The 26,278-nt window shown below is 43.2% G+C and overlaps 2 protein-coding genes across 4 annotated transcripts; one reads left to right on the top strand and one right to left on the bottom strand.

Moving 5' to 3' along the window:
• Window positions 1-25: 25 nt before the first annotated feature.
• Window positions 26-17,116, top strand: spata6 (spermatogenesis associated 6). Of its 3 annotated transcripts, XR_014890653.1 has the most exons (12): window positions 26-243; window positions 3,253-3,390; window positions 4,398-4,446; window positions 4,579-4,620; window positions 4,783-4,901; window positions 7,295-7,375; window positions 9,912-10,334; window positions 11,500-11,602; window positions 12,644-12,684; window positions 13,399-13,562; window positions 15,637-16,345; window positions 16,476-17,116. XR_014890653.1 is itself a non-coding variant. In XM_085264075.1 (11 exons), the coding sequence occupies exons 1-11, from the start codon at window positions 160-162 to the stop codon at window positions 15,749-15,751; spliced, it is 1,359 nt and encodes a 452-aa protein (XP_085120201.1). In that variant the 5' UTR covers window positions 26-159; the 3' UTR covers window positions 15,752-17,116. The 3 variants fall into 3 exon arrangements, 2 of the variants coding, with proteins under 2 accessions (XP_085120201.1, XP_085120202.1); XM_085264075.1 differs by having other exon boundaries at window positions 15,637-17,116; XM_085264076.1 differs by lacking the exon at window positions 7,295-7,375 and having other exon boundaries at window positions 15,637-17,116.
• Window positions 16,372-26,000, bottom strand: dnttip2 (deoxynucleotidyltransferase, terminal, interacting protein 2). Its single transcript, XM_085264069.1, has 7 exons — window positions 25,864-26,000; window positions 21,487-23,504; window positions 19,219-19,357; window positions 18,903-18,998; window positions 18,589-18,753; window positions 18,313-18,422; window positions 16,372-17,291 (listed from the first exon to the last, which is right to left on the bottom strand). The coding sequence occupies exons 1-7, from the start codon at window positions 25,936-25,938 to the stop codon at window positions 17,195-17,197; spliced, it is 2,700 nt and encodes an 899-aa protein (XP_085120195.1). The 5' UTR covers window positions 25,939-26,000; the 3' UTR covers window positions 16,372-17,194.
• Between the last annotated feature and the right edge of the window lie 278 nt (window positions 26,001-26,278).

Below are 26,278 nucleotides of genomic sequence, written 5' to 3'. Positions count from 1 at the left end.
AATCCAGGCTAAAGTGCGGCGATGTGAGCACACGTGCTGTGATTGTGTGTGCGAGACAACACGCTTTTGATTCGCCACTTCTCTGTCACGTGACCCCACATCCGCTCCGTGACTGTTGCTGTTTGGCAGCTATGACAACGAACTTTGAAAGTTAGATGAATGGCCTCGGTGAAGAAGAAGTTTTCCTCCTCTATAGGGTATCAACATTGTCTGAAATGCACGGTGTACTTGGACATTCAGGCAGTAAGTGCGTCTTTATGCTGCTGCTTTGGTACGAAATTCAAAATGTGACCTGATGCCGTAGCTTATTAACGTTTGCTAGCTAGCGAGCTTACGTCCTCTTTCAGCAAACCTTCCGTTACGGTTCCGTAAATACACAGCTAGCTTACCAGCTAACCCTAACTGATACACCAGGGTTATCCTGACATGTCTCATTAACTTACTAATTCCTCCTTGTCGTTACCAGTAACGTTAATACTGATGCTGCCGTAATTATTCTAATTGAGTCACTGCAATTAGTGCAAACAGTTAGAGGTGATACGAAAGGCATGAACGTAGCATTGGTTCTTTTACGTATTAATATTTATGTCTGAGTCACTTCAGTATTAATCTGTTTATACATAAACCATTAATAGAAATATTGATGTCCACTAATGACCCCGAGGTTCTGCTGTAAAAGTTGATTGTAGTGGTTTGATGTCCATTAGGTGTTTTTAAGTAACTGAAAGTAATTCGTTTTTTCATAATTTATCTGTGTACGATAAGCGTCATTTCCTGTTTCAGTAAACTTTGGGTTGACCTTAAAGCCCACTTTATGCGTGAGGATGATTTCCGTCCCGTTTATTGCTTCAAGTTCATAAAAGTCAACACAACTGACTGTCACAAAAGTAGGTGTCAATATGAAATACTTACCATAGAATACGAAATTGGGAAAATGAAACGGAAGGTTTACAAGACAAGAGGCCGAGATGGAGGTTGCAGAGTTGAAGATGCTAAAAGATCTTCACGACGAGGGACAGCATTAGAAATGAGTACATCAGAGGGACAGCTAGTGTTGGACGATGTAGAGACAGAGTTAGAGAGTCAAGGCTGAGATGGTCTGGACATACAGTGGGGCAAAAAAGTATTTAGTCAGCCACCGATTGTGCAAGTTCCCCCACTTAAAATGATGACAGAGGTCAGTAATTTGCACCAGAGGTACACTTCAACTGTGAGAGACAGAATGTGGAAAAAAAAATCCATGAATTCACATGGTAGGATTTGTAAAGAATTTATTCGTAAATTAGGGTGGAAAATAAGTATTTGGTCACCTCAAACAAGGAAAATCTCTGGCTCTCACAGACCTGTAACGTCTTCTGTAAGAAGCTTTTCTGTCCCCCACTCGTTACCTGTATGAATGGCACCTGTTTGAACTCATCATCTGTATAAAAGACACCTGTCCACAGCCTCAAACAGTCAGACTCCAAACTCCGCCATGGCCAAGACCAAAGAGCTTTCGAAGGACACCAGGAAAAGTTTTGTAGACCTGCACCAGACTGGGAAGAGTGAATCTACAATAGGCAAGCAGCTTGGTGTGAAAAAATCAACTGTGGGAGCAATCATCAGAAAATGGAAGACATACAAGACCACTGATAATCTCCCTCGATCTGGGGCTCCACGCAAGATCTCATCCTGTGGGGTCAAAATGATCATGAGAACGGTGAGCAAAGATCCCAGAACCACACGGGGGGACCTGGTGAATGACCTGCAGAGAGCTGGGACCAAAGTAACAAAGGTCACCATCAGTAACACACTACAACGGCAGGGAATCAAATCCCGCAGTGCCAGACGTGTTCCGCTGCTGAAGCCAGTGCATGTCCAGGCCCGTCTGAAGTTTGCCAGAGAGCACATGGATGATACAGCAGAGGATTGGGAGAATGTCATGTGGTCAGATGAAACCAAAGTAGAACTTTTTGGTATAAACTCAACTCGTCGTGTTTGGAGGAAGAAGAATACTGAGTTGTATCCCAAGAACACCATACCTACTGTGAAGCATGGGGGTGGAAACATCATGCTATGGGGCTGTTTTTCTGCCAAGGGGACAGGACGACTGATCCGTGTTAAGGACAGAATGAATGGGGCCATGTATCGTGAGATTTTGAGCCAAAACCTCCTTCCATCAGTGAGAACTTTGAAGATGAAACGAGGCTGGGTCTTCCAACATGACAATGATCCAAAACACACCGCCCGGGCAACAAAGGAGTGGCTCCGTAAGAAGCATTTGAAAGTCCTGGAGTGGCCTAGCCAGTCTCCAGACCTCAACCCCATAGAAAATCTGTGGCGGGAGTTGAAAGTCCGTGTTGCTCGGCGACAGCCCCAAAACATCACTGCTCTCGAGAAGATCTGCATGGAGGAATGGGCCAAAATACCAGCTACTGTGTGTGCAAACCTGGTAAAGACCTATAGTAAACGTTTGACCTCTGTTATTGCCAACAAAGGTTATGTTACAAAGTATTGAGTTGTATTTTTGTTATTGACCAAATACTTATTTTCCACCCTGATTTACGAATAAATTCTTTACAAATCCTACCATGTGGATTCATGGATTTTTTTTTTTTCACATTCTGTCTCTCACAGTTGAAGTGTACCTCTGGTGCAAATTACTGACCTCTGTCATCATTTTAGGTGGGGGAACTTGCACAATTGGTGGCTGACTAAATACTTTTTTGCCCCACTGTATGGAGTGGAGCAATAGTGGCTATAATGGACAAAGTATGTTGAATATGAAGCTGCCAGCCAGCAGGAAAAGGGGGGAAAGACCACAAAGAGGAGGAGAATTAAAGGAGGTGACAGAGAAGGATGCTGCAGATAGGGTGAGATGGAGGCAGATGATCTGTTGTGGCGACCCCGAAACGAAATAAGCTGTAGAAGAAGATATGATAGGATATAGGCCGAACCTTGAACCTGCATAGTTTCTGTGTATCTATTAAGTTAGATATAGCAAAATTTGACACTAATGTTTTCCACATTGTTCCACAAAAACATTTTCTTTGACCTTAAATTACCAAGATTGTGTTACCCTAACAGCAGTAACAGTAGGAAGTCTTGATTGCACATGGATTGCGTATTTTAGTAATTGTTTATTAACTGCTGTTGTCTTTGGGATATTTGCAAGTGTGCTTCTCTTGATGAATGCACTCTTCCAAACACGTTTGAAAACCATAATAAACGAACACAGTAGAATTTGTGCCCTGTTATACTGTTCATAACCAGGTCACATGCCCGGGAGTGCTACTGTCTAAGAAGTATGATATCTACCTCCGTGTCTGCATCATGGGCCAGTACAGGAAGACTGCCTGTGTGCCTCCGGACTTCCCTTTGCTTTTCCAGCACAAAATGGATTTTGTCAAGGTGAGAATAAAGCAATTTATTATAGAAATAAAGGACGGCTCCTTGATTTGGGCACAAGATTTCCATCTGCCTGTGGGAGTTTTAGACTTGGCAATAAAAGTGTACATATGATCATTAAAGTAAAAGGAAATTCAGACAGACATAGATTTACCCTACATTAGTTATAGTGTACATTAACAAAAATATGAAAACATACAGTATTAAAGCCTTATCATACAGTTTTTGCTCTTAAGACTGTCAGAATCATCTTATCATTATAACTTTGCATTAAATCTTAATAAAGTTTGTGCTGAGCTAAATTTGCGTTTTTAATGCACAGCTTAACCTGTGATAATTAACACATGACATGGGCGGAGTACATAAGTTCTTATTGCTAAGTGGTTTTCACACATTAACTCCAAGGATGGAAGGCAGGACGGCATACAAAATTTGTCCTTGCTCACATGTAGCATACACCTGTTTACCTGCTCTTATCTTTGCTCTGCCACCACACAATGTGTTTTATTTTTTATTTTTTTTGTCAAGGTCAGGGTAAAGCTATTTGCTACAGAAATAAAGGATGCCTCCCTGTGTGAGACACAGGATTTCCATCTGTCTGTGGCTGTTTTGTTTAGACAAGATGCAGGAATTCTAGTGGCTTTATGTCTATATAAGCTTTACTTTTATCTACATTTGATTCATCTTAAGAGGTGTCCATAAGTGTTTTAGGTGCTTTTTAAAAAAAAAAAACTTTTTTCTTAATAAAAGTGTTACCTATATGTTTAAGCCTTTTGTTCTTTCTTATGTGGGCCAGCATTCATCCATAGTTAGTATTCAGGTGGTGAAGGATTATGAGCCCACTGTGCCTAATAACCAGCAACCCTCCAGTATGAACATTAGTGTCCTAACTCTTAGTGAGAGGGACCTTGTTTTCCCTGGGGAGACTGGTACGCTTAGATACTGGCCTGTCCGCCAGATCTTGTTATAAGTATTGATTTGCTTTGTCTGTACTCTTTGTGTTTTCCCAGATATTCCCCGGCGTTGTTGACCCTGCTGATGTAGCTGACCTCCTCGAAGGTAAACGGCCTACTGGGATTTGCTTCCTCATCTCTTAGTCCCGAATCCTATCCTATGAAAGCTTATTGGCTATTAGCTGAGATACCGATCATTAGCTCACAGTCTGTTTATACTTTCCTTCCTTCCTCTTAGCTGACACAACATCTTTTGAGCTGATTCAGTTGGTGCCTCCAGGTATGCTTTCTGATGATACCAAATGGGCCTCTTAAGTCCCCACTGTATCCAGTCATTACACTGCAAAACAGGATATTTAACTTGGACTGTGTGTGTGCATGATCCTGGGTTTTTTTTGTGTGTGTGTGTGTGTGTGTGTGTGTGTGTGTATATGGGTTATAGAAGGTGAGGTACTTGCCACAATGGAGGAAAGCAGCAGAGATTTCCTGTATCCAGGTCCCAGGTGGAGCTCAAGAGTCGCAGAGCGAGAAATACTGATGAAAAGATCATCCTCATTTCCTGTAAGCGTTTTCTGTTTATGCCAACATCCTAACATTTATCACAATTATGTGTTAGAAAGCTCTAAAGAGGCCATATAGGTGGTTTTTTGTTTTTTAAAGTTATACGTTGAGTGTGAGCATTAAGGCCCGTTTATAAGTGACTTACTGCTACTTATGCAAAAATCAAAACATAACTTTAAAAGTGTCTTTACAGCAATTTTATGATCGATCTCATATATAGTCAGTGAAAGAAAATAGTCAAAGGTTTTTTCTGTGTTGTACACTAACAAAAAAGATGTTTGAATTCTTTACATGCATGCATATTTTAATCCCTTATCATACACTTTGCCCTTTTTTGTTTTCTGTTTAATGATTAAAATCATCTTAACTTTTCATTAAGTCTTCAGGACATTGAATTAGCGCTAATATGAAGCCATTTTCGCACACGCTAGCACACAACAGGCTGCATTCCACAGCAAACACAGTTAGGAATACTGTGCCTGCTGTAGGGGAAGGTGCAGGAAATGATGCCCTCCCGCTCACTGTAAATTTAACGGACAGTTATATGCCAGCAAATCAGAGATTCCTCAGAGTTTGGACCTGGAAACTGGCAGGTTCAGTGTCCGGTCTGACTACATCAGTCATTTGCATTCTGACATGCACCTTTGTCAGGTAATGTTTAGAAAAGTTCAGGGCTGCAGTGTATTTGTGAAAACTGCTTAATAAAAGTCAACAGCACGCCAAGTATGGACAATAAAGGTGCAAGGAAAGTAAATGCAAACACAAGAGAATCCAATTGGAGGCATCCCAAATAAATCAAAGATAAGAAATAAAGGTTGTTTAATATCCTGTCAGTGCATAAATGTACATGTCAGATAAACATAAGCCACGGACACTGGTAAGTTTCAAGTTATTTTACAGCAGGCTGGTAGTGAGCCTTTACTATTAAATACTCAAATGCCAATAAACGGGATAAATGTTCTCTTTAGGCATACAGCTTTATCTAACCTTGTTTTTCATCTTTGGTGAAGAAGCAGGAAGCAGAGTTTTTCTTCAAACAGAGTTTCACAACCCAAAAGTCTCCAAAAGAGCTTGTATGCTGTGCAAAATGTAAATAAAAACCAGGCTGCAATATTTTGGACGTGATTTAGACACAATTCTGTGGTGGAAATCGCTGTGTGGGCCTGAGAAAACTTTAAAAGAGCACAGTTTGTCACCATATCAACAAATGCAAATGCAAAAAATCCACCATGCAAAGAAAAAAACAGATGCAAACGAGATCCAGGAACGCTGCTGCTGCATCTGGGTTCGAGCTCGTTTAAGATGGACTGAGGTTAAATTTAAAAAGCATCTCACGGTCTGATGAATAAAAATGTAAAATTCCTTTTGCAAACGTGGACGCTGTGACCTCTGAGCTTGAAAAGAGAGGACGTCTTTTTTTTTTTTTGTGGACATGTGTGAAGTTTGTTACATAACATCCATTCTTAAATTTTCAAGTAGTAGTCAAAGTCAAGGATTTAAACTTTAGTCTCTCACTGAAGTTCGAAATGTTCCATTTGGCAGTTAAATGCACGAGTGTATATTTCATGCCTGTGAAGGGTCCTGATAGTAATTTCAAATAGCACAATACTGAATTAGTTAAAGGAAGGAGGATATTCCTGTCAACATAATCCACGTGTCACAAAGACCGCACGCCGCGTTCACCACGGGATCCAGTTTGAGTGGCACCAATATTGCTCGTGTCATTCATTGTTGCTCACTCTAAGTGAGTCTCCTCCTAATCTCAGTGGCTCTCGCGTCGGTGCACTTGACAGGCAGCTACACCACCAAGATAACCAGTTCAAAAGAACTGTCTTGTCTTAAACTGAAGTATTGTCTTCAGAAAATATGGCATTTTCCTCGTGCAGCTGTTGACTGTCTTTGCTATACAGACATGAAAAAGGAGCTGAGAACTTCCTGTCTTTTCAGTCATTTTTCATCTTTTTTCTTCTTCTTTTTTTTTTTTTTGCTCCCCCCTCTTTCCTTTTTATATCATCCAAGTCTTCTCTATACCTCTTTCCTGCCATACTTCATCTCTCCATGTCTGCAGGTTGCTTTTCTATCCTCCCCTTGTCCTCCAAGGCACTAACTGGCAATATTTAAATGTCTTTAAACACCTCCCCCCCCTCACCATTGCTTTTATGTGTTTGTGTTTGAGGTCCTACATAGCAATTTAGACGTCTTTCTCCAAATGCCGTATTATTTAAACATCACTGGAGCCTTTCTCTTCTGTGAGATTTGTTTTTCTCAACCCAGGCGCAGATTGAAGATTTGCAGTTGTAAATTGGTGTTCCAGGCAGCTCTGTTATTTGTCTTTTTGTCTTCATCTCCCTGTAAAAACCCCTGTGTTTCGTCTATTGTCCCTCTCCCTCTAGGGAATCTCCCCTAAAGTAGTGTTTTCCACGACATCAGTCATAGAAGACAGTGATGGGAGAGACAACCGGACAGCCTCACCTGTAAGCGTCTTTTTATTTATTACATCTTTGAGGTGTTTGCAAACCCGCAGTCGCACACTGTGTGTCCAGTTTTAAATTAATTGTACTTTTGCTGCGTGCTCGGCATCGCCGTGCCAGCGTTGACCACAACTCGAACAGCGAACATTGATCTGTGGAGGGCTCTAATAGGAGGTATCGCTTGCCGCCACATACGACCGTTTCCACTATACATATCCAACTTCTATTGTTGCCATGGCTACTGCATTTATCCATCCATACTGGCAGTGTTTCAAGGGTATCTGTTCTCTGAATGTAATTACAGGGAGGCAGATTGGTGATGCTGATAATGAGGCTTGTCTCACATGTCCGAGTGCAGGGAGTTAGAACAGAATCAGCCGGTTAGGTTTGTTTTTGGGTTTTTTTACTGTAATCATGCAGATGATGGGTCACCTATAAATCTTCTTTGTGGAGTTTTAAGGTTTACTGTGCTTAGGTCGGTGCAATGACATTTTAAAATCTTTTTTCCCCTGTTAATCATCAAAAAAGGAAACTAGGAATGAAGTTTGCCACGGTTTTCTCATCTTAACTTTACAGCGGTTTGATTTCTTTGCATGTGGGGATTCGATGGGTTGTTACTGACATCTGAAGAGAATTTAATATCACTAGGACCTGGCGTCGTTGTTGATGTGTTCAGTTCTTATTTTGTTATGTAGGACAATAAGTTATATATCGAATCATTCTAAAAACTAGTACTAGCCTTAAGCTGCAGCCACAGGTATAACAGCTGATTCGTGGTCCTGTATGATTCTGCGTACATGTGCAGAGTGTTTGCGCAGGTTATTTCAGGAGATGAACGCCGAGAGGGTGGAATAATGATGAAAAAGGTATTAGCAAAATATTTCACCAGCTTTCTAGTTACGAACATGTTATCCATCACACAGAGGCTCACATTCCTCCTCTTCCCCCCTTCCCCCCAAAAAAGAAGAAAGAAATGCTACGGTGAATTTCCCCGGTGCGGTAACCTAAGCTATTTGTTTAAATGGGATGTCGGTGACAGTGAAGCAGATTGTCAGCGTGTTCCTCCTGGCCCCTCGGGGTGGATGTCTGGATCAGAGCACCACTGTGGCTGTCAGACAGTAGAATTTCTCCATTTTCTCTCTCCTAATGGCTCTTCAGCATCTAGGCAGCTCCCTGACTACCTGCCCACCCAGCTGACAAATCATGTCTTGTTCTAACAGAGATCTGGAAAAATTGTGACTTTCAAAAAAATCTCTAAAAGTGTTCTGATGAATACGCTTTTTGTGTGTTTTCTCATGCTGTGTCCTGAATCCTCTTTAAACCCTTTTATCTGACTTACAGATGTTATGCTAATGTCAGTTTGTGACTTTGGGTCACACCAGAAAATAATTTAGCCACTTCTGCAGTTTGTGTGAGTGAAATGTTGTTAAATTTGGTACACACATGAAAGTGAGGATGAATAGCTTTTGCAGATATGTCCTATAACGTTCCAACTAGCACCATCACACCGTCACACTATAGTTGGTGAAACTCCCCCAAAAACCCAACTTTTTGTTTAGTTCACTTAATGTTGACATGAATTGTGCTTTTATTTAGCGCAGCATGCTGAAATGACGATTGTCAGTATTAAATCTTGCTTATTGCCATTGTTGGATTTGCAGTATGTAGTCATCTCAGCTTGATGAGTGCATTGATAATTAGCTCGATGTGCCACTGTGCAGCTTTACAAAGCCTCTTGCATGTTTTCTGTGGACTGTATCCCGAGCTTTGTTGAACTGTGTCTTTATCACACAAACCCAGATAAGACTTCTCCACTCAGCCGGCCACAGGAAAAAAAATGATTCGCTCTCGGTGACCATCCACCAGTGAAGACGAAGAAGAAAAGAGGAGCCAAAGGAAGTCAGAGATGGTGGGGGATTAGAGGACGAGGGCATACTTGTCTTAATTCTGTTAAATCCGATCATTCTCAAATGGCACCAGCCACAATGAGAATTTATTCATCATTCGGTTTCTCTTAAAAATAGTTTTAATGTTGTGTGATTTCCCTAATTAGCATTTAGATTATCTTTGTTTTACAGCCAGGTAGTGCCTCTTTATCATATTAGACTGGAGATGGCCATCAAATGCAATTAACATTTTATCTTAACTTATTTATCCCCGGCTGGCATTACCTGCAGGAAGTGGGATATTGCATGGGAGAATGATGTTAGTGGCCATTAGAGTTATTGAAGTAATTCTGCAGAGGTTGTCTCCATGGCAGTGCTGACTGCGAGAGCTGTTGTTGTAACACTTAAGCTGAATGATTTAGCTAATGGTTTAATGGTTTTGTCCAGGGAGAGCAAGTCTGTGTCAAGAGTGAGAGCAGCTGCCTTAATGGCTAAAATGGCCGATGCGTCTGCGAAGGAACAAACTGTGCGGTTTGCAGAGAAACCGCTCAAATCCTGTGTGTCTCCTTAAAATTCAAATGTGAAGCTAGTTCAAAATGTTACAGCAGCATAACATTTTTTTTCCTCTCTCATGTTCTGTCACTTCACCCCAGTTTGGCTGTGTTTCTCCAGCGAGGCCATCCTTAACCCTTTCCAGACGGAGTTCAGCAAAAAAGCCTACCAGCGGGCATTTTTCCAAAGCAGATGGTGGGAAGTGTGTCTCTTTGAAAAGTGGGAAGGACAAGCTGAGTGTTGATGCTAAAATTACAAACTCTGCACCGTCATCAACATCCAGGCAATCCCCGCCAGGCCGCAGTCCTCCAAAAAACAAGAAGGGAAAAAAATGCGCCCTATCCGGAGTTTCTGCCGAGCGCGGCTACCAGCAGCCCACCGTTTCCTCAAGGACGCGAGCCCTGTCTCCTTACACCCACCGGAGGATGTGCCAGCTGTCCGAGGATGCCAGGCAGAGGCTCAGCCACCTCCAGCTGGGGCCTCACTACTTTAGGAAAGAAACCGAGAGCCCGACGCCCTTCTTGGTTTGTAGCATTAAGGGAAGAATAAAAAACAACAACTTAGCATAATGGTTCATTTAATGCCAAAAATACACATGTTCAGTGCAGAGGGGTTATAAGATTAATGGATTCCTCTGCTGATGTAGTTCAAACCTCAGTGGGAGCGCCCCAAAATTTTGCTTAATCTAGTGAGCGGATTAAGTGGAGGGCATATTAAGAGAGCATCTTAATCTTTTTACCTGAGCCGTTAATGGATTTTGACGTCACGTACATGTTTCACTGTGTATGCGTGTAATATGGCCTATTATCCTCACCGAGGGGCTCGAGCACACTTTTAATAGCGCGCGTCCTGCATTTAGGTCGGGACGCTTTTATTTGTTAAGACTTTAATTATTGCCGTATCGCTGCTGTTGGAGGTTTTCGCTTGAAAGGGAGTGATTTTTGTGATCGCGCAGCCTTAGGGGAGTGCGTGCGATCGATGGACAAGAACAACACAGCCTTTAGTCCTCCGCCCCTCCCCTCTGTTATTTCTGCTTCTTCATTTACATCAAATCTAATCCCGAGATATGAATATCAGACTCCACTCGCACGCTGTCATTAAAGAAATTATTAGGTGCTGCGTTTGTTTTTGTCACACACATGAATGGAATTAACTAGAATACAATGGGCGTTTTATTAAGGACAGGAGCGTGCTTTTGCGCCTCTGAATTTCCTGGGGGAATCTCCTTTCGACAATTAACTCTGTTAATTGAGAGTCAAGCTGCAATTAACAAATAGATACCTAATGAAGTAGCCCCATTAGCCCCATGGTGAATGCATTATCAGTGCACATTTCAGAGCCTCAGCTCCTGGGTTGTGTGCAAAGGGAAGCTCAGCCCTACAAAGAATCAGATGTGTTTTTCTGCGTAGGTTTTTCTTTTGGATTTTTAGTCGGAGAATGACTAGGAGATAACAGTGGGAAGAAACAAGTGATTGTGGTTAATGTACACTGATGTTTATTTCATTTATCCGCTGTGACAGGAGAGACGCGTCTGGATTTGTTGTGCAAAGTGTTGCGGTTAAGGTTTTAAAAAGGGGTAAAAACTCCCCAAAGTCCTCATTGTTCACTGGCGTTGTTTTACTGCACATGCAAAGTAAGTTAATTACGTTGTATAAAAGGAAATTAGCTTTTATTGTTGTTTGGTGCCAGGTTTCTCGCTGCAGCGACGTCTCTGAGATGGGAACGTTTTCCTCCTGTGCACTAAATACTAGCGTTCATCGGCGCTCCGTGAGCTTCTCGGCTGACCCCACAGGTAAACCTTCTAAACACATAAACTCAGTCCATGTATTGTAACACATTCATAGCTATCACATAGTGTATTTGCTGCAGGGTTTGTTTGTTTTCAAGCGTTTTTGGACAAAGCCCTGAGTGTGCTGAGTGCTTTGTCCAAATGCAGCCATCTGGATTTGGTCTCATAAAAAAATGTGTTTACTTTCTTTTTTGGTCTGATGCCTTTAATAACATCCGAACGATAACATCGTGTAACAGTCTTGCAGATTGATTTCTGCTTTGGTTTGTTGAGCTCGTTAGGGGATATCAGTAAGTATGACGATCACTGATCAAATGCTCCCAGAATTCTTATTTCCTTCAGTCCTTTCAAATGAAAGCTACTACAAGTAGACACAGATGTAAATGCTCATCAGGCCCAACATTAAATCCTGCTGCCCAAACAGCTTTTACCTGTCGGGTTATGAACACAGCACCTCTTGAAGTGTCCCAGTGGGGTTAGGGTTGTTATTCAGGTCTGCATATTATGACCGGGCCTGTGCCACTGCATCCCGTGGGAGTGATTGGTATTTCTGGAGTTTCGATGCCATCACTCTGAGTCACATTCCTCTTGCTCTTCCTGGCCAGCTTTTGTGTAATGGTGGGGCCATAAACAGTGTAAGTAATGGATGTAGCTTCTGATCCTGAAAAATGAAGCCATCATCATGGTTCCACCCATCTTTTCCCATCTTTTTCATAAATAAGTGGGATCCAAAATCCTGCCGAGGATGGCCGTTGCCACCTGGACTCCAGTTATTTTGTCCGTGTTACAGTAGCACCCATATGAATGCTCGGACTCAACGTTTCCCAACATTGCATATGAGCAAAGCTATTCTCTTCAGCTTCAGTGGTTTGATTTGATTGGCTCGTGTGTGCATATGCCTGTTTGTACAGCTGTTCTGTGCTGGAAAAGTTTCATTTATACTTGTTTGTGTTGAAGAAATAAGCGGTGCTTCTTATTTAAAGGAAATACTGTAGGCTTACTCCGAATTGTATATTTTCCTAAAAACTTGCCTTTTCCTTTCAGATTCTTCTCTGCTTGGGAGTTACAGGCCAAGAACAGCGAGAGTAAGTCCAATTATAATATCAGTAACTGTAAAATACAATGAGTCAGGAATACTTCTGGTGCTACAGGACATCAGCACAACACTGTTCTGTAGTCTTCTCATTCTGCAGGTTAGGTTTGGCGGTCCATGCAGCTCTGATTTTAGTCATTTTATGAGTATCAGCGACAGATAAACACATTTTATTTATATTTTATTTATATTTAATATTCATTGTTTATACATATAAATTAGCCCTGTTGTTCATACTTTTGACACTGTGGTCAATTTCAAATCTAAACAATCATCATAGAAATTATATCGATGAAGTTGTCAGCCTGTAAAGTGGTCTGATTTTTAGATTTGAATAAAAAATGATCAATAAATAATGTAGATTTAATTCCTGAGATGTGCGGTTTGAATTCCTTGGTTGGGAAATGTTTCAGAACACGCGATTAAGGTTTGGTCACCAATAGCTTCTAAAAATGGCCTGTATTTGTATAGCGCCTTACTAGTCCTTAAGGACTCCAAAGTGCTTTACACTACATTCAGTCATCCACACACATTGGTGATGGCAGCTACATTGTAGCCACAGCTGCCTGGGGCGCACTGACAGAGGCGAGGCTGCCGGACACTGGAGCCGGGGCTCGAACCGGGCAACCTTCCGATTACAAGACGAACTGCCAACTCTTGAGCCACGATCGCCCTCTAAACCCTTTTGCCCTCTGAAATCTTCTAGGTGGAATCGGGATTTGTGAGGGAGGACTCTCCTCCAAAGACTCCATCCCGACATGAACCCCAAATTAAAGGCCTGCTTAGAAGTTCTGCCTCAGCTCCCTCCAACCTGACTGTACAAAACTCCAGAAATCCTTTGAGTCGCAGCAGCCATTCCCTCAGAGAAAGGTAATCCTCTTTTCTTAAAAATATTTAAAATGACTGGATGTGTCAAAATTAAAACCATTTATTCCTCATTTTAAAAGAATCTAATGGCCAGAGAACAACAAAATCTGATTTAATTTCTCGTCATTATTCTCTGGACAAACTGAAGGCAGGTGTCATGTCTTCATTCATTACCAAAAAGTCAAATAAAAGCTGTCAGAAACTATTTGAATGGCATATCTGAGAAATGAGTAGGGGTTCATTCACGCTAAAGCTGACTGTATATAAGTGTAGTCTACTTTGAAGCACACAGACAGGTTAGAAAGCTTCCAGCATCACCAACCTCTGCAGTTTTTTGTTGATTCACATGCTGATGACAGAAAAAAGCAAATACGCAGTTAATGCGGTGCATGTTTGTAACCCGGCGAAGCATGAAATCTTAAGGTGTTTATCAGGAAAACACTGTGAGGATCACCTCTGAGCCCCAGAGTTAAGTTTTTCTGGCCACAAAAAACAAATCTGATTGTGTTCATACTCGAGGTACACACAGGAGTGAACATAATCCTCCTTTTTTTGTGATGTTTGCCATGAATTTATCCTGATCCATCTGTGTAAATCATTTGTTTGCTCAAAAGATCTTAAAAGCAAAACATGCACCTGTAGGAGTCTCATTACAGTGTACAGCAAATATATGGAAATCCCGTGAGATGTTAGTCATACGCTGCTGCTGCTGGTGCTGGTCTGTGGGGTGTGAGTGTCTGTGTGTTTGTACACGCACATCCAATCTTTAATTTTGATCACACTCGACAGGCAGGATGAATTCCCCTCCACCTTTTAAATTACAGAAGCTGATGTCTTGTCATGTTTGTTCATTACTGAGAGAGGAGGCAGAGAGAAGGGAAAACAAAGAGGAAAATGGTATTGATTTGTGTTTCAGCTCGAGACTGATGCATTTGACCCGATGCACACTTTAATACATTCAGAGAGACCTTGTCATCGATCACAGCAGCTGCGAGTTGACAACGCCGATGGGACCGATGCTCCGTTTTGTTTGTTTGTTTGTTTGTGCTTCCCTTTTCCGTCCGCTCAGTCCATAAGTAAACAGTGGAATCAATGGACAATCTTAAACTGCAAAGTAAATTGCAGGAAATGAATGATACTTTTCCCTCAATTGGAAACGCGACAGGATTTGCTGGGTGGGAGATTAGAGTGGGCCTTTGTAGATTCCCCGCGACAGGGAGAGGGGCACGTCTTACCACGAATCTTTGATCTATAAAGAAAATGACAGATGCCAGTGGCAGCGTTTGTCCCCTAAGCCCCGGAGTCTCAGTCTATTCATGTCTCTGGATGATTTGTCCTTGATGACTTTTTGAAGCAGGTAGTGTGTTTATCTGATTACAGATGAAAAGCTTCCTTTCCGACACGAGCCGGGCCGAGACACCAGTCAGTCTGTCAGTCATCACCCCTCCGCCACCGACAAATGAACGTGGATGAGAGGCGATGCCGGAATTTATTTTTGTTAGTGGGATCTCCAGTTTCGTAACTGTCCGCGGTCAACACGCAGACACATTTACACTGGGCCGATGGAGTCCGTTTATGCCGCCAGTTTAACGCGTAGCTGGTCGAGGCCCCACAAAAATGTAAATGCGGAGGAATGAAAGTCAAAATGAGGGTTTAGGTGGAGTTTTAAATGTTGTTTATGAAGGTTATGCACTACCAGGGTGTTGGCCCTGTCAGCCACTCGTCTTACCTTGGGTTACAGCACAGACTAGTGGACAAAAGAAGGTCTTGTAAGGAGAACAGTGTTTTTGTTCATGTATTTATTAATGAAGAGTCTGTGTTGATCACACACACACAATGTTAATTAAGGATTTATTAGAATAAAATTTTTATCTTGGGGACCCTTAAAACAAAGTCTATATCTATGCTTAGCTCTGAGGAATAAACTTTGAGGGTTGAAGACAAAGATCAAATTAAGACGAAGCTGTTGCAGCAATTTTTCTGTCTGTTTTTTGTTCAGTAAGGCCTGATGATAACCTGACACAACGACCAAGATACCTGTTAGTGAAAGTTTTCCATCTGCCTCTTTGTGTTCCAGACTCAGAGCCAGTCAGACCAGTCCTCCACACTGGGAGCAAATCCATAGCCGAGTCCAGAGGATTCTTCAGACTCACAAAACAAACCTGGACCAAAGAGCAAGCTTTGACCTTTAACCCTCTGATCTGACTTAGAAGAGACCAAATTATGGAAGTTGCCGTACTCAGAGTTTTAATTATTAGAGCAGTAACTGATAATGCACATATCACAGTCATATTTAAAAACAGAGGTTCTGCAGGCTACCAGTTTTGTACATTCAGACACTAACACGTTAGCCTGTCACAGATATGCACATGTATCTTAATTAAGCTCTATTTCTTGTTCATTTAAATTGCAAACCTTCCCAGCACGTGCTGATTTGCTTTTGTTGGTGCAGAGGTTACGTTCAAAAGCAGCGAGGCACCACTTCACTCCCACCTCTCAGCTGGGCTCTTTTTTTTTTTAAAGAAAAAACCTGATGCTGTAACCAAAGTGAGACATCGCCTAATTTCGCTAAAGCTGTGTGTGAAATTGGCTCAGGTATAAAGAAGCTACAGTTTATGTGCGTGTGCGCGCGTAGGAAGTGACATAGTGGATGTAAGCTGCAGCTGTTAAGGGCTCATCTCTTGTAACACAAAGAAGAGACAAGACAGTAGCCAAGAGCCACTGTTGGGATCCAAGAGCTACAAGAGACTGCAGAGATTTGAGAGGGAGAGTGAGGAGGAACAAAGGTAATCCTGAATGAAAGCACAGCAGACACAGAGCTTTAGCTTTAATGAAAAAAATTAAGGCATTCGCTTTCACAGCCTTACACCGAAACATCTGAAGTGTGTGTAATGTTTCTGTGCTACTGACACACAGGTCGTGTGACACAGAGGTATTTTATTCTGCTGTCAGAGTGGAGGCTCGTTTCACCTTGAATTGGAACTACAGCAGATAACGACGCAGTTTTGGTTCTTCGGCAGCTGTTTTTGTGAGTGGTTGTTGTTAACATAATGCAACATACAGCTGCACGACTTTACAGAGACTTGTAAGTGGAGGGATTTAACCATGCTAAGGTAACTTCAGGGTTAACCCTGATTTTTCAGTATTACAGGAGCAATAAGTTTAACACCAAAATTTCAGCAAAGAACATTTTGACAACCCCAAAGTTTTTGTTTCAGATCACGAGCTCTTAGAAAATTAATGAATTGCACCATGATTTTTAATTTTTTTTTAATTGTTCATGCTGTGTATTTTAGTGGGACTGATTGCTGTGCAGCAAAGCATTTACACTTGAATTGATAAAACTAAAAGTTCAGATGTAAATATGAGCATGTACACCATATTTAATGAGGACTATACAAGGATGTTTTAAAATATTGTTCTTACTGAATCAACTTGTCTGGGACTGTGTGTTTTATACAGCCAGCCTCTTGATGTACACACATGTAAACAGTCTATCCGAAGTGTCATGAATGAGTGTTTAATTTCCAAAACATTAAAAATTCTTCAAAAAGCCATTTTGTATTGATGAGCTTCATTTCTAAATGAGAGAAACGCCCCTCAGAGTCACTGTTCATCACATCAAGTCTTCAGATTTACTTCTTATGGAATTTCTTCTTCTTCCTGTTCTTCTTGCCAGCTTCCTGTGCTGCTTTCTCTGCCATAACATGCTGGTACCTCTTTTTGTTTTTCCTGGGAAGAGAAGGAAAGTGTGTATTTAATGTTTGTCTTTTTGTATCCAGTAACTGTGGCTTGTAAATTAGTTTTATTTCTCTGCCATAGCAAAGGTAAAGATCACTAAATGTACGAGTCAGATAATTCTACGCCTCAGAAATGAAGAACTGGACCAGACACGTGTTGTAAATGTCTGTAATTATTTGTGACGGACAGAAATATTTAGTCCTGTGTTTCATGCTTATCTTGGTAAGCGTGAATAAGAAGTCACCTCGTTCAAAAAAAGCATTTCACCTGTGAGGTTCTAACAGCTAATGGAAGCGCTACGAATTTAACTGGTAGTGTGGTTCCCCTGAAGGTGGACACTGCCCCACCCTGACATCATGTGTCATTCAGGTAGGTCAAGGTGTGAGTGGGAGTTAAATTGCCTGGGAAGGGATCTCAATACTGCGTTACACGTAGCTTAGGCCTCCACATTAGTTCAGCGATGGCTGTTCCAGGCGGATGTAAATGACCTTTGCTCCTCAACAATTCACATGCAAAAATTCACATGCTGTCTCATCATGTGACTAACGACTCCGATGACGACGGGGTGGGTTAACGACTCAGGACTATCTGGAACATGACAACCTCACTAAAAGTGAAATATTTCATCACCTGTCAGAAGCGAAGAGCCTTTTGGATGACGTGAAACATCTAGAAACTTAAAAAGAAGTCTAGTTGCCGTTAAGCTCAAGTGGTTAAAACTACCGTGATGTGAATGCAGACCCACACGGACAAACCCATTTAAATTTTACTTTTCCAACTACACCTGAGGATGCACAAACTAAATGTCTACAATAATTTGTCGGCTGACATAGTGGTGGCATTGTGGTTCCTTTTATGCTCTTAACCATATATAATTTAAAGTGACTGAAAAATATATAATTTCTGTTAATTTTTGAGTGAGTATTTCCAAGTCTACATGCCCAGTGGAGGTAGAGGGTGGAAGGGGAGATGTCTCATAATAAAACCACACCCACTGCAGGTGCCCACTTACTGTCTGAACTCTGCGTCAGCGAGCAGCTCCTCCACAATGGTTCTCTTCCTCTCCTTCTTAGGGATACGGGAATGATAGAAGTCAGCAGCGTTGTCCACCACTGTACCAACCTGCAACACACACAGGAAAACATCACACTCAGCACACGCACTGATATTGATAGTGTAGTCCCTGAGTGCTCTGGACTATAAAAACAAAGTTAACCAACTTTTACAAAATCAATATTGATAACCACGAGTGTAAAGAACTAAGAAGCAGGAGGACAGTTCCACCGACCTGAAAGTATTTGGGAAAGCCATCTCTGTCGTTCTTCTTGTAGAACCTCTTAGGATCCAAGGATGCTCTCATCTTCAGCACTTGGAGGTCTCCTTTCAGCTCCTGAGTGATCTCCGGGGCCTTCATGTTAAACCAACCATCCCCTGTTGACTTCTCCCTCTCTGCCTGGGGAAAGAAAAGTGATGCAGACTGCTAAGAAACAACGTTTGTGATGACTACCGTTTACTCTTTTAGGTATGTGTCACAGGTGACTGCACAAATGCAGAGAATAAAACTAGAATCGACCAATCAAAGCAATTTTTTTTCAAACTTACTCTGCGTTTCAGCTTTAGGGCATGTTTGGATTCACTGTATGGCGGCACAGCATCCTTCTTTTCAAAGTCTGGTCCAATCACACTCTTCTTCATCACCTGTGGACATCGACACAAACCACAACTCTCAAAAACAACTGAACTGTCAGAACACTCCACTGCTCCAAGATAAAAAGGTCAAAGTCAGTGAGAACTGTAGAGAAACCTTTAATAGCGCCACCTCATCGCCCTTGCATAGCTTTGGAGTTCATTATTCATTCTACACCACAGATCACCTTCAAGAAGAGGGGGGAAAGAAAGAAATCAATCGCTTATTTACCTCATCTTGGATCTTCTTTTCCTTTAGTTTTTGCAGTGAACTGGAGACAGGCTTTGATTTGCTGCCATCAAAACTGATGTATAAACCCCCGAGCTCCTTCACTTTGAGGCCGGGGTCAATACGGCTGGACAACTCTTTCCTGAAATTAATAGGCACAGGAAAAAAAATTCCTCAGGAGGAGCAGTCGTGTCTCATTTCTCACCTCTGCACAGGTATAATAAAATCTAACGATGTGTCTGAACACCTGGCTCCACCGTCTGCATGCTAACCTCACAAAAAGATTAAACCCAAAATGAGCTGATGCAAACATATTCAGCTGTGCTGCAGATACACTGCTGTCCTCAAATAATAAAACACCTAAAAGTGCCGCCCCGTCGTACAATACATGATTGTTTATAATAAATGTTATATATTTACAGTCCCACATACACAGTGCATGCTGCCAGATAGCATATAACACCAAATGTGTCTCAATGCGCAGCTGCAAATAGTCCCTAACATTATTGTACCTAAAAGTTTTTAAACACCACAGAGCTCTGAGCTCTGGCTCCTTTCGATGTGGAGCAGCAGCTGCTCTACTCTGAGCCCCTCCCGGATGGCCGAACTTCTCACCCTATCTCTAAGGGAGAGGCCAGCCACCCTTCGGAGGAAGCTCATTTCTGCCGCTTGTATCCGCGATCTCGTTCTTTCGGTCACTACCCACAGCTCGTGGCCATAGGTGAGGGTAGGGACGTAGATCGACCGGTAAATTGAGAGCTTCGCTTTTACACTCAGCTCCCTCTTCACCACGACGGACCGGTGCAGCGTCCGCATTACTGCAGCTGCAGCCCCAATCCGTCTGTCGATCTCCGGCTCCCTTCTCCCATCACTCGCGAACAAGACCCCGAGATACTTGAACTCCTCCACTTGTGGCAGGAACTCATCCCCGACCCGGAGTGGGCACTCCACCCTTTTCCGGCTGAGAACCATGGCCTCAGATTTGGAGGTGCTGATCCTCATTCCCGCTGCTTCACACTCGGCTGCGAACCGTTCCAGTGCGAGCTGGAGGCCCTCACCCGATGAAGCCAACAGAACCACATCATCTGCAAAAATCAGAGATGAGATTCTGAGGCCACCAAAGCGAAAGCCCTCCGCCACTTGGCTGCGCCTAGAAATCCTGTCCATAAAAATTATGAACAGAACCGGAGACAAAGGGCAGCCCTGGCGAAGCCCATCACCCACCGGGAACGAGTCCGACTTATTGCCGGCAATGCGAACCAAGCTCTTGCAACGGTTGTATAGGGATCGAATGGCCCGTAGCAATGGGCCAGACACCCCATATTCCCGCAACACCTCCCACAGGACACCCCGAGGGACACGGTCGAATGCCTTCTCCAAGTCCACAAAACACATGTAGACTGGTTGGGCAAACTCCCATGCACCCTCAAGTATCCTGGAGAGGATAAAGAGCTGGTCCAGTGTTCCGCGACCAGGACGAAAACCGCATTGTTCCTCCTGTATCCGAGGTTCGACTAACGGACGAACTCTCCTTTCCAGCACCCTGGCATAGACTTTCCCAGGGAGGCTGAGGAGTGTGATCCCCCTGTAGTTGGAACACACCCTCCGGTCCCCTTTCTTAAAGATGGGGACCACCACCCCGGTCTGCCAGTCCACAGGTACTGCCCCTGATCTCCACGCAACATTGCAGAGGCGTGTCAACCAGGACAGCCCTACAACTTTCAAACCATTTAATGAAATAAAGTGTACCTACACATCTAAATTTTTTTAATCTGATAATCATCTACATCGGGGTGTCCAACTCCAGGCCTCAGGGCTGGTATCCTGCAGGCATTAGATGCGTCCTTAATCCAACACAGCTGATTTAAATGGCTAAATGACCTCCTCAACATGTCTTGAAGTTCTCGAGAGGCCTGGTAATGAACTAATCATTTGATTCAGGTGTGTTGACCCAGGGTGAGATCTAAAACCTGCAGGACACCGGCCCTGAGGCCTGGAGTTGGAAACCCCTGAGCTAAATGGTTACCAAAATATTCTAATGTATTTGGTATTTTGATTATTATCAAACTATGAAATGACCCCTCTTGCTCTGTAGATGGAGGTATTGCTTTCCTTGAATAGACCACTCCCATCTGGATAAAAATGTTTCATTACAGGATAAAGATGAGCACTACAAAACCATTTGCCTTGATTCAAGTGACCATTGCGCCCAAACCACAGATTCCAAAGGTTCAGGTTTTTCCTTTAATCTAATTCCTCTAATGTACTTACACATGAGAGTTTCTGCTCGAGAACAGGACTTTAGCATCGTTGTCATCATCCTCGTCCTCGTCGCCAGCCTCATCCACAAACTCCTCGTCTTGCTCCTCCTCCTCAGTTCCTTTCTGCGTGCTTGCCTCTTCATCCCATCGCTCCTCTTTGTAGTACAGCTCATCTGCGTCTTCTCCCGGCCGCTTGTCAATCATAAACAGTCCCTCAATTGATGCAGCTCCAGCTTCTGACTTTCTGCAAATTCCCCCTCTCCTCTCCTTCCCCATGTATCCCGAATCCTCCTCTTCAGAAACTTCCCTCTCCTCCTCATCCTCCTCCTCCTCATCACTGCTGTCCAGCAGACTGACTGCTGTCCTCTTCTCCACGATGACGTCTTTGGGTTCAGAGTCAGAACCTGCTGTAACCTTGTGCTGCTGATATGATGTTACCTGAATGGACTCAACCACCTGCTGAGATGTGCTGACTTCCATTTCCTCCCCCACACTAGGCCGGTTTTCTACGATGACATCATCATCCACAGACTCATCTGGCAGAGGTGGGAGGAGGTCCACAGCTTTCTGCGTCTCCTTGGCCTCCTCTGTGGTTTCCAAGGCCCTCTCACATGTTGTTTCTGTAACTGATTGGCAAGGCTCTAACCGCTCTGGTGATGGGACTGTTTCCTGCATCACTTCCATCTCTAAAGTGTCCTCGTCTTTATTTCCAGCAGACGGCTCCTCCTGCTGGTTTTTGCTGACCACTGCAGGCTCGCTCACAGGTTCTGAGGGAGATGCATGGGAATCTTCTTTAGAGGCGAAATCCGTTTCCTTTTTTCTACCCGCTTTCGTGGACGACAGTTCGGTACTATTCACACCCTCGTGATCTTCTACCGTTTGGCTCTCATCTTCCTCCACCACCGTTTCATCTGCATCCTCAGCAATCAGTGTGCTTTCTAATTTAGAATCGTTTAATGTGCTGCCCTCCTCGGCAGATTCTGATACATTTTCTACAACGATGCTGCAGTCCTTGGCTGAGCGCCTGGAGGCCGGAGCACCCCGGCTGCTGTTCCCCGAGCCTGTGCGGCTGCTGCAGGGGGTCCCTCTGGCTCGCGTGGAGCTGGGGGTCCCCACTTGGGAATGCACATCCATAGCGTCTGAGTCTGAATCCATGGCTCTGAGAGTTGTCGACCTGGTCCTCCCACTTCTGCGACTGGTCAAACTGTAAGTAGGCCCGGACTCAAATCCTTCAGAGTCACAAGACGGAGGTTCACTAAGCTCTGCAGGGGCTGCAGCCTTTCCTCTCACTGCCCTGGTCTGTCGACGTGTTGGAGCCGGAGACTGAGAGCTTCCTGACGGTTCGTCTAGATGCATAGGAATGGGACTAGTTTTTCTTCTGGATCTCGTAGCTCTGCGAGTAGTGGACTTGGACACATCAGCTCCTGACACACTGGAAATGCAGCTGTCAGCGTCGGAGAGCTCAGACTCCCCAGTTTGGGGTTTGGCAGACGATCTGGTACGAGCTTTTCTCTGACTTCTGGTGGCTCTCTGGGAATCGGACACCACGGAGCTGCAGGACCCGGTGTCCAGCTCCAGGACAGCTTTTACATCTTCCACCTTGACACAAGCAGCGTCTGAGCTTTCAGCCTTCTTTCTCGCACTCCTTAGACCACGTTTTGATGCAGACACTGCAGATGAGCACGACTCCACCTCAGATATCTCCTCCTCTTCCTTGTTAACTTTGCGGGTCTGTCTCCTCCCCCTGGTACGCGTCACTGGCAATTCAATGTCGGACACCACTGAGCAGCAGGACTCCGCCTCTGACACATCCGCCTCATGGATGGAGCCCACCGGGGTGGAGGGCTGCTCTGGACTGTGAAGCCTTGAAGCTCTGCTGCATCTCTTTTTTGTGGTGGTCGAGGGAGAATCTGAATTTTGTGCAGCACTTTGCTCAAGCTGACTGCAGGACTCCAGAACGCCATCGTGGGTAGGACTTTCTGCTTGCTTAGTAGTCCTCCTGGTTCTCCGAGCAGTGGAAGGAGTGGCCTGTGTGAAAGAAGCAAGGCACAGTTAGTGGTAAGGCTAGTTTACAGCAACATGGCTGAGACGATAAGCAGAAGATAAGTCTGGTGACATTTTACTGTCAAGAACTCAGACAGAGAGCTTGATATCCTGCAACAAATGCACTAGTTTCCAATACTAATGTGTCACAAAAATCCTGTCTAATGAACGGCATGTACAATTTACACCTGGAGAGGCTTTTAATGGCTTCCCTCTACATCTGATCGCTTGGTCTGTAACAGGCCAGTACGTAGCCTGAGATCCTCAGACAGAAACCTTTCATCTGTTTCCGAGGCATGGCTGAAAATGCCTCACAGTCAAAGCCCTGAAGCTTTGGAACGAGCTGCCCAAAAAAATCCAAGTATGCAGAGTCCATAACCTTCTTTAAATCCACTCCAAACACTTTATGCTAGATTAAAATCGTAGCTTTGGTACTTCTTGTTCAGGTGTTTCATGCATTTCCTTTTTCCAAACATAACGCTTCTCTTTTCACCCAGAAAGTCCTGGTCAGCAGGGAGCACTTCAACAGGAAATCGAACCTCATTCAGGCTTCTAGCTTGTTCATCTGATCTTTAGCGGACTGCAGGTGGGGGAAGAGCTGTCCTTTTTACAGAGCCGTGGTTTTCACCTTGCAGCCTTGCCCCCCCCACACAGAGGCTTTTAATTGCTCAGTTGCCAATACAAGTTCCTTTCTGCCCTCACGGACTGCAAGCCCTGCTCTTACAGCAATCTCTGTTGATCAATCACTCCCGAGCAGCGCAGCAGTGAATCGTCTCCTTATGCTTGCCTTCCTGATCAGAATTATCATCCTTTAACTTTTATTTTTAGTCTGACATTTTTGTTTTCAATTTGAGTTTCAGTTTCCAGACTAATTTTATGAATGATATTTTCAGATTGTCATCCTCCTCCTTTTGTCTGCTTCCTTCAACACATGTGTCACTAGGTCTATAACACTACACTATTGGGCCAAATATGTGTTTTAGGTTATTTAATAATAAAGGATGCTTTACTCATAAATATACACTGATTAGTGAGTTATTAATTTTTTTAAAGAAATTGATGAGTTTCCATAAACTTAGAATTAATCAATCAAAAATATGCATAACGAGGTGCTGGTTAGTGAAAGCCGCCATGTTTGACTGAGCTGTACAGTGACATCACCCTTCAGGCGTCTAACACACGAAAACATGTATAAAAATGTTGCGTTACTCCTAATGTTGTTACAATTACTTATTGTCAGTAGATTAGACACGTGACCCTGGTGTTTTAAGACAATAACAGCTAAATTATGCAAGTTAATGTTGGGCTCCAGTGTCACGTTTCCCTCTGACAAACAGTTTGTTACAGTCTCACACTGTGTGACAGTTTATTCGCTAAGTGTCCAAGTCCAACGGAGTTAGGTCCACTCTAACGAAAGTTTCATAGTCCTACAGCCTCCTCTACATAAAACAGACACGGACACCAGCCGAGGTAAACAGCAGACTGACAGCCTACACGCCAGAGCTGTTTGTCCTACAGCGGCCACCGTAGACGGGATTATTGCACACTTAAACTGGGAAGGATAAATAAAAACGTAATTCGGCTGATCGAACGCCTCGGTCTACTGACATCTAGTGGTGAAACCGTGCACACTAAACCTTTAAAAATTTCACAGCAAAATAGTAAAAACAATACAAACACACTTGCAATAAACATATACAACCATGGCTAAAACTGAATTTTTTAAAATTCGTTTTAGTTTTTAGCCTAACAGTTAACTAAAAAGGTTTTTACACCTACTTTTTAAATTCTCTACAATAAACTTGGCCCAATGTATTTGTGCATTAACTCATCTCCACCATTATGTGGCGTTAGAAATCCTAATAGCTATATTAAGCTAACAGCTAATAAATAAACAGTTAATAGCTTCTCATTACCACCTTTTTCTTGAGGTTCGCGTAGTTTTGTTATACAGAAATATAACTGGAGTCGAATATATTAATGTGGGCCTTCTCGTGATCTACTTTTAGCACTTTATGTGGAAATCTGTTGATTTTTAGGTCATATTTACACAATAACATGAGATGTTTACTCAAGCAGCACTTTATGAGAGTTAGACAGAAAACACGAGTAGGAGAAGAAACTAAAACTAAGAGATGCTGTTACTTAGTCCGCATGTTTCTGTTTTCTGCGCGGATCCCTCACAACATGAACACAAGCTGGTACAGGGTGAAGTCCACGTGAAGCTGGGGCAGATCCACACATCAGCTCTCACACACGTGCCAGGCGTATAACTCACTACCTGGACCTCCAGGTGACACCTGAACATCTGCAGCTTCCAATAATCTCCCTCTGTGACACGTACCTGGACCTCAGAGCGCTGCTCCGGGTCTGTTTTAGCTGGGGAGCTCACACGCACTCCTCTCCTGGTGGCCACCATCTTGCTCTCTCACAACTCTACTCACTTCCGGCATGAAGGCTAGACCCGACTAGTCAAATGAACGGAAATGAGACACAGGCCTAACAGCAGATCACAGAGCAGCCGACTAACTCTCGAGTTGTAGTTTATTTATTATAACTATTGTAATTGTTGTATTGGAAGAATTACTCAGTGAGAGTTAACTAGGGTGACCAAGAGGACACTTGGCCCAGTCATGAAGAACTTTAATAATACAGTTTGCTTAAAGAAAACTTCAACATATTTAAACGATGCCTTCTCTGTGAGGTTAATGAATGGTGGAATAAAAAATGTCATGTAGGCTTTTACAAGTCAACAAATG

Source organism: Mchenga conophoros, linkage group LG23 (assembly GCF_057382185.1).
Source record: "Mchenga conophoros isolate Kocher_MC1m ecotype Shallow Benthic linkage group LG23, M_conophoros_male_GT1.1, whole genome shotgun sequence".
In the NCBI taxonomy this organism is placed as follows: domain Eukaryota; kingdom Metazoa; phylum Chordata; class Actinopteri; order Cichliformes; family Cichlidae; genus Mchenga; species Mchenga conophoros.
The sequence above is the reverse complement of the archived record's forward strand: the minus strand, read 5'-3'. Positions and strand labels throughout refer to the sequence as shown.